The sequence below is a fragment of the Argentina silus genome, assembly GCF_951799395.1.
Source record: "Argentina silus genome assembly, chromosome: 8".
Taxonomy (NCBI): Eukaryota; Metazoa; Chordata; class Actinopteri; order Argentiniformes; family Argentinidae; genus Argentina; species Argentina silus.
In genome coordinates, this window is record NC_139662.1 from 3,105,559 (window position 1) to 3,114,483 (window position 8,925).

At 46.1% G+C, this 8,925-nt stretch overlaps 1 protein-coding gene across 1 annotated transcript in view; it reads right to left on the reverse strand.

The window, feature by feature from the left end:
* znf385a (zinc finger protein 385A) overlaps window positions 1-8,925 on the reverse strand; it is a 54,325-nt gene that overhangs the window by 21,104 nt on the left and 24,296 nt on the right. Inside the window, exon 2 of the mRNA XM_083674489.1 lies at window positions 5,526-5,674. Coding sequence (XP_083530615.1) covers window positions 5,526-5,674 — 149 coding nt within the window. The remainder of the gene's footprint in view (window positions 1-5,525; window positions 5,675-8,925) is intronic.

Sequence of the window (8,925 nt, forward strand, 5' to 3'; positions counted from 1 at the left end):
CATACATACACATTTTCCGGTTCTAAAGTTGTCTTGTTGATCCAAAAACATATCTAGATGAAATACGATACTGATGCCTTTATTTCCATTGTCTTACAGCGAGAGCAAGCCACGTTTATAAAACAAACTTAAGTTGGCTGGGTGAGACGGGTGAGAGTTTCAAATGAATAAGTCAAACAAAAACAATGTGAAAATGTGCAGTGGGATTGTAACCAGGCAACCCAGAGGAAACAGGGTAAACAGAGAGGGGAGGGCTGAGACATAGAGAAGAGTGACAGTATAGAGACACACCATCTGTAGAACAGAGAGAGAGAGAGGGCCTAGCGCCGGACATCCTGAAAAATCTCACATTCTTATCTCATTTGGCTCTCATACTCTCTCTCTCTCTCTCTCTTTCTCTCTTTATCTCTCACTCCCCCCCCCCTCTCTCTCTCTCTATCTCTCTCTCCCTCCCCCACCCCTCTTCTCCTCCCACTACCCCGAAACTCATCTGTCCAACGTTCTACAGAATGCTCCCCTGGTGCTGCTCTTTCTGTATAAAGACCGTCCCACAGAACACAGACAGAGGGAGTAGATTATGGATATGGCCAACAATGTTGAGCTATGTTGGCATACTTTCATAGACCTCAAGTGATTACTGTAGCTAGCTATAGCCTGCAGCTAACTCATCGCAATGCTCCCCACTGTAACATTTCACAAGTCGCAAACTAATCGAAAAAATCCAAATGTTGGTCAAAAATGCCTGAACAGTTGACTGTTCACTGTGTGGGTGTCCAGTCCCTAAAATACAGGCTCTGACCAACAGCCCTATAAAGTCAGTTTAATGAGAACTGAACAGCCTGGTGCAGCACTGTATATTGAGTCACTGAATTCCTCAGTCCAGCCCAGTACTCTGGGTGTTACTCCACTCCACCTGGGAGATAAACCGTAACGAAAAGCGAGCCCTTAAGACAACAGGTTCTGTTTTCCCTCTGGTCCGAAGGTTTCTCCAGAAAGTGACAACTTTCAATCTCTGGTACAACACTTAATTAAGTGGCACAGGAAGGGACTAATTCTCTGGTACACACACATGCTTAACTACACACCACTGAGCAGCATCACTCAGCACAGCACGTGTGAACAAATGACAGCACATGTCAACAGATGGGGGAGCCCCTCTTTGTCTAATGGCTTCTTTAAAACACGAACCAGACACCATACAGTGTCTCAGAGATACCCCCAAACAGCAGCATGTCATAAATCTCTTGACAGAGCGCAAAACAACTGCATGACCCAAAACTAAGAACCAACCTTTATTCCCACTCTCTCATCCTTTGTCTCTCTCCTCTCCCTGAAGTGTGTTATCTGTCTATCTATCATTGTCCTGCAATTAAATGTTTCGACAGGCTAAATTCCTGCAGTCCAAAATGTTGCTGCTCTGTTGCGCGCAGTAGGGCTATGCTGGCAGCGTGAGCAATAACTGTGCCATGCCAGATAAAACATCCTTAGAAGCTGAAGTTCCACTTTTGAGTCCTGCCCAGATTAGAGTGCAATACCTCATCTACATCACTCCCCTCAGTTCTATATCTGCCGGTGTTCAACTCTACACTACAGTAGACTACTGGTGGTGGTGTTTGGTACTCACCCTCTTCTCCTCCGTGTCAGCTGGGGCTTGGAGCTGCATTGGTACACCCGTGTGTGTGAGAGCGTGTGTTTGTGTCTCCTCACTCATTCAGCCTCCTGGTTGTTCGACACACTATTCTGGTCTAGAGTAATCACAGTGTTTCGAGTGATGCCTTTCCATCTAGTGCCTTCTTTCCGTCTCCCTCTCCCTTCTTCTCTTCCTGTCTTTGTGTCTATGGAGCAGCTATGTGAGCAGTTGTAGTTGCCATGAGGAGTTTCTCCTTCCTTAGTTATTCACTGACACATCACCTCGCTAGCAAGTGCCTGTCTACTCTGCTCAGCCTCTCTCTCTCTCTCTCTCTCTCTCTCTCTCTCTCTCTCTCTCCTGCTCCTTTCTCTCTAGCACGCTTCCCGGTAGTACTTCTCCTTCACTGTTCTCCCCCCCCCCCCCCTCTCTCTCTCTCTCTCTCACACACACACACACACGCACACACATACTTCCACACTCCCACAATCTGTCCAGATGCAGTCGGTGTCATGCTCTCTCCCCCTCTCCTCCCCCCTCCATCTCCCCCTCCCCTGTTCTCTCCGTCTATCAATTGTTGTCATCCTCAGCCAGTGGGGAACTTTTGCCCTCTCCACAACCCCCCACCCAGCACCGCACTGCAGTAACCACCAACTGTTCAAACACATGCACATATGAAAGCACTTTCAGTGAAACCTCATTACACACATCAGAACTCATCTAGTCTCCAATGGAACTGCACCATGAGTCATTCAAATGGTTAATATTTCATTTCCATAATGCCAAATCATAGCGTTAGCCTAGTGAACTCTCTCTTCCAAGGTCCTTTGAAGGAACATTCAGAAGTGCGACTGCTGTGTGAACCGAGACTCTCAACAGGGAGACCTGACCTCAAGACCTGAGGTGATAAGGGAAAGTTTAAGTGTTTGGAGAAAGAGAAAGGGAGAAGGGAGGGAGGGGAGGGGAGGGGAGGGGGGCTGCTGCTGCTGCAGCAGGTGAGCATCAACAAGTCTGCGCATGGCTTGCATGATTATACACCTTCATCGGAAATTCCTGACTTTGCAGCCTGAGCGAGAGTGTGTGTGTGTGTGCGTGGCGGACACCTCAGCAGCCCGGCTGTACCAGCAGCTGCTGCTGCTGCAGACAAATTATTCATCAATGTCTTAGGGCACATTAGGCCAGACAGGCAGGTGGAGGACAAATCACATTAAAGCTACACTTCACCTGTGGCGTTTTTTCAACTATCAACGTCGTCAGAAACGTGTTTCTCAGCAAGTTTCACTCAAACCAGCTTGACTACTAACAATAAATCTGTCACAAATTTTAAGTTTTTTCCTCAGCGAATTTCTTAGTAACATGACTTTCAAACTAGCAAAGGAGTTGTGTGGTTGAATGTGAGGCATTTATTTAGTTTGTAAATGTACAGGAAAACTCGCACAGATCGTTAAGTTAGCCAGCCAGGTGAGCCATCACATTTACCATGAAATTAAACTGGTGCTTACCCGCAGCTGTGCAAACTTAATAGTGCATATGCATGCTTCTAAGTGTGGCTCCAAACCAACATAATGGTTTATATCGCATTTTTATGCTTATCTAACATAACAAGTAGCAGTCTAGAGTAGCCTAGCCAAACAATGAGAGGGTACAGGATACATCGCACACCTACCCCTTAAACCCTGCCCAAGTCCCAAACAAATCCCCCAAATCTCCCCATGGTCCCAGGTCAGGGTAAGACCTTGGGGCCATAGCCCTGGGCTTTTGGGGGGCTTTTTGGGGGTGGTTTTAGGTGGACCCAAGTGCACAAAGGAGGCAGGACTCAGAGTTGCAAAAATCAAACGTTAGCTTTTCTATAACTTCACAGGGAAACACAGTTCCATCATAGAACAAGTGCTGGACACGCCAGGCTTATAAGGCTGAACTAAAACAAGGCACAGGTAAAGCCAATTAACTAAATGAGGTGAATTAAGGAAAACAATAAAGGAGTCTCTGGCGGCCACTGGTGGCCAGTGGAGGAAGCAGCAGGAGTGAGGAGGATTCCTCTCACATTTCCATTTAGCCTTTTATTGTACCTCCTGATACAGATTCTGTTTAAGTTCAACTGATTTAAAAATAGTGTGTAAAGAGTGTGTAAGTATGTGTGTGTGTGTGTGTGTGTGTGTGTGTGTGTGTGTGTGTGTGTGTGTGTGTGTGTGTGTGGCAGCTAGAGTGAATCTTACATCATAACAGCAAACTGCCAATTCAGTAACAGAGACAGGCTTCAGATATTGTACAGCATGCCAAACCATCCCTGAATGGGACACAATCCCAGCTGCAGTACCGAAACTAATATCTAACACTAATTTATGGCTATACATTGACTAAAGTTACTTTTAATAATCCAGTACAATGTGCACTGTGTCGTCCATGAAGGGTTAAATTACCGACCGCTCAAGCAGGGAATTGTTTATACATTCCTTTAATACTCTCCAAAAAGCCCAAGACCCATAAACATTTGTCTATGACAATAGTAGTGCAGAAACTCACCCAGGCTAGAACTGAAGTGAGCCTCTATCTACTTCCCTACATCCCTATAGACCTGACCAAAGACAATCACACAGAATGTCATCAAAATGCAGGAAATCCTCTCAACACACCTGAAGACATGAGTCTGTGCCTTATAGAACCTTCATGTATTGTAGCCAGTGACTGATCCTCTCTTTCACAACCACATCTATGACACAAGCAACAGAACACATACAGCATTCTATAGGTTGTTATACATACTGTACTACATTAAAGCAATACCAGGAGCCTACATTTCAGACTGCATGGACTTTCAATAAAAACACCTGGTTTATTATGTGTGTAAGCGAATCCTTGCCCGTGTCAGCACCCCACTGTCTTTTAGAGCACACAATGCACTAAAGCGTTTAATGGTGGTGTCTGACTACGTCCTGCCTGGCAGTGAGGTCAGGTCGTCCTCTGAGCTTCTCCAATATCTCCATCTACTGGACAGACAGCAGTAAAACTACTGGAGGCTGTCCGTCACCAACGCCAGCTATTACCAGTCACTGGATCCCTGTGGACCAGTGGACATATTTATCGTGTTGCAAAAGAACACTGCAGACAGAGTCATGGAGCTCATCTAAAGGACGTAGGAGGGAGTGTGATTTTGGTTTTCAGAGCAAGATCTGAAAACAGGAAACTAGGGTGTTTGTAACTCTAGCAGTCAGTGAATATACTAGATAGACCATTCTACTAGTTAGTCCATTCTGAGGCTGTTTCCAGCTCTGGTCTATGGGTCTATTAGAGTGAATGGGTAGTAAAATGACCACACACACACAGACACACACACACACACACACACACACACACACACACACACACACACACACACACACACACACACACACTCACACACACACACACACACACACACACACACACACCACAGGAACTGCCCCATATACAGTCCAGAGGGACAGTTTGCTGCTTTTCATTCTGCTGAGCCACACAGTGTTTATGCATTTCCTAATGCAATCTGGAGAATGCACAGCAGTGGTGAATATGCTGAGTTTGTGAAATGGTAAATGTCCTTCTAATCAAAATGATCAGCTATAATTAATGGGCTGGGGACACAGAGAACTCCTCCAGGAACCATGCAGATATTCATAGGGCAAATGAAGAAAAACAACACATCAAACAAAAAATTCAAAGGTTGTACAATATATGCATGTTTTGAAGTACAGTATATGGCATTATACTGTAAATGCTACCTTGCTGCTGCTCTCAAAATCATTTGAAAGATGATAAACAGAGTGGTTTGTATGTTTGTGTGTGTGTGTGTGTGTGTGTGTGTGTGTGTGTGTGTGTGTGTGTGTGTGTGTGTGTGTGTGTGTGTGTGTGTGTGTGTACTCACTGTGTTAAAGTTGTGGAAGAGGCCCATGCTGTGTGGGGGCGGTGCTGTGTCCACAGGGAACTGTAGGAACTGCTTCATGTCCAGGTGGGGCTGGATCATTGTAGGGGTCCGCAAGAATGTTGGGATCGCCCCCGCCCGGTTTATACCTCCTGCAGAGAGAGATATAGTATCAGCAATTGTATCAGCAATTTATTCACTACCACACTTCAAACACGGTAAGAACTTCTATCAAATGCAGCATCGCCAATAGTAGTCTTACAGTATCTATCTGTCCCAGGACATACTAAAACTGTGACCGGCACTTAGGATTTTGACATTCTTGTCTGTTGATATTATGACCTGGGCTGACATCAAGGAGCTTGAGTTCCCAATCACCCTTAATCCCAATTAAACCCACCCCTGTACATAAAGTACAGTGAAAACTCAATTTCATTTAGTGTAAAAAAAAAAAAATACACTGAAAATGGACTTGACTTGAGTCCAAGGGAAAGGAAAGGTCAATATCATCTGTACAGCAGTTGCAGGACTTCTCCCCTTCTCCCTCCAAGTCCAACTGTCTTCCAGTTGTAACTCCTCTCCTGGGAGACATGCTAGCTAATTAGAATGAGCTTCATCTTGCCATGTGTGCTTTACACTGTGTTATCCTATCCTTTTCACCCTATCCAGAGCGTTTAATAATGTCTATTTAGGGAATAAACCATATCGTATTTAGGGAATCGTGAATCATGAAGTCACTCCCATTCCCGTTTCGACCCTCCTCAGCTTCCTACTGATCCCTTTCCTCATGGAAACACTTAAGAGAACTGGATCCAGCACCACTCTCTACTAAGACATGCCCAGTCAGTGTTTTATTCCCCTATAAAAAGGTGTCAAGCCATAGTTATGAAGCATGACCTCCTATCTACGTCATACCACCTATCTATCTCAGTGTCACTCTGTACCTGTCTTTCTCTCTCTCTGCCTCCCCCTGATCCCCTTCCTCTCTTACTGAATAGACTATAACCTCTGTCAAGGATGATGCTAACTGAAGGGGCCCACGCAGCAAAATGCAGCCTTGGCAAGCTCTTATATTAAGCCTCTTAATATCCGCAACTGGATTTTCTTCAGCTTTCAAACTCCCCCCCCCCCCCCCCCCCCCAAGACTTAAAAGCTCTCTCTCATGCTCTATCCTTTTTTTCCTCCCTCTCTCTCTTAGCTCTGTCACTGCCACTCTGTTTCCTCCTGCCCACCTAGCTACTTTATCATGGTAATGTGTGCATTTACCCAACACCTCTGCTTCCCCCCCCCCAAATGAATTCTATAGGTTTTTATAGACCTCTGTTGAGGGAGATGTGATATTAAGCCGATAAGCTGAAGCTACTCATCGGCAGCAGCTGTTTCAGAGGGTTGGGAGAGAGGGAGAGGAGACGGAGAGATAGAAAAAGAGGGAGGGAGAGAGAAAGAGAGAGAGAGAGAGAGAAAGAGAGAGAGAGGGAGAGAGAGAGAAAGAGAGCTTATTTGAAAGAGACTTTGTGTGACTATGTGAATGTGCTGTCTCAGCCGAAGCCCAGCTGCTGCTTGCTGCCAGTGCCCAGTGCATCTGTGAGCCTCTGGGCTAAGGAGAGGGCTGCGTCATTACCACTCATTAGGCATGCATGGTTCCTCCGATGTACACACACACACACACACACACACACACACACACACACACACACACACACACACACACACACACACACACACAGTAGACTAGATTTGCTCAGAAAGCGAAAACTCCATGACTGCTGGTGTTACAAACACTATCAGAGCTCTCACTGACAGACACTGCTGGTTTTCACATTCCATCTCATCTCATCTCATCTCATCTCATCTCATCTCGTCTTACAGCTGACTCACCAGTTTCTCTGACATAGTCACATGTTTACAGAACTCTCTTCCCATGGAGCAAAACTCACGTCGTCCTACGCAGTAGCGGCCTCAGCCTCAGGAGCTAAATCCTGCTCTGCAGCTCCACTCATTTGACCTCTGCTCCTCCTAGTAAGTCCACACGACAACCAGAGGAGACAGGAGCTCCTCCTCATGATTCCTCCTCCGGGAGCCGCAGTAACAACATGACTAATACTGCATGTTGACTTCATTTGTCATGTCACTTGGCTGCATGCTGATACAGTACATGGCCTGTGTGCTGTGTGTGTGTGTGTGTGTGTGTGTGTGTGTGTGTGTGTGTGTGTGTGTGTGTGTGTGTGTGTGTGTGTGTGTGTGTGTGTGTGTGGTCTGCTCTGTCAGAATGAGAGCTGAGCCAGTCAGCTGAGCTTGTCGTTATGCAGGCTGTACACTGTGTGAGTCTGCACTAGGAGATTGTGACCATTCTCACAGTGAAATGCCCAAGGAGACATGAGAAAAATGGATGGGTGGGAATTAAGGCCCATGCAGTAGAGAGTGCTCTGTGCCAGGAAGCGGCGAGAGAGAGGGAGGGCAGGGGACACTTGCCCTTGGAGCAAAGAGGGTTCCTGTTTCCAGGCAGAGAGAGAGAAAGAGAGAAATAGATAGGGAGAGATAGAGAGGGAGGGGGAGAGAACGAGAGAGAGAGCACCACAGCCAGTTTGTGTGTGTGTAAATCAGAGTGCGGCTGCTTCCTGCCCCCAGTGTATAATTACCTCATTAAATTAAAGCTCTCTTTGGGGGCTAGCTCACATTGTAAATCAGACTGTCAGTGTGTGGTGTGATGTGGGGTGTGCCTGTATGTGTGTGTGTGTGTGTGTGTGTGTGTGTGTGTGTGTGTGTGTGTGTGTGTGTGTGTGTGTGTGTGTGTGTGTGTGTGTGTGTGTGCGTGTGCGCGTGCACGTGCGTGTGCGTGTGCGTGTGTGAGTGTGTGTGTGTGTGCGTGTGTGTGTGTATGTGTGTGTGTTGAATGATGCAATTCTTCAGCTGAGCCAGGTCCCATAAAATGATGACTCAAATTTGATTACACTCATGTCAATAAAATAAAATCAGATGAACAACAGAGCTGAACCTCAAACAATTTACCTCAACAGACAAGTATAAAACCACATAGTTAGATATTTTACACAGCGCCGGACAAATTATTCTGATCGCACAAATTACTCTGATAATGACAACAGCAACACTAAACAAATTAACCATGTATGGTCATACTCCAGATGTTTTGTCCTAAGTATGCATATTTCTTACTGGCCCTTAGAACCGTATATGTGTGTGTGTGTGTGTGTGTGTGTGTGTGTGTGTGTGAGAGAGAGAGAGAGTGATAGACAGGGATGTCTGGTAAGGTTGAAAGGGCTCAGCAGTGATTTGATGTTGTTAACTCCTGTGACACGCCAGGAATCTTGCCACGCTTGCGGGGGCCATAACCAGAGCTCTTAAACAGCCCGCAGTGCAAGGACGCCACGAATGGGCCTGTTAT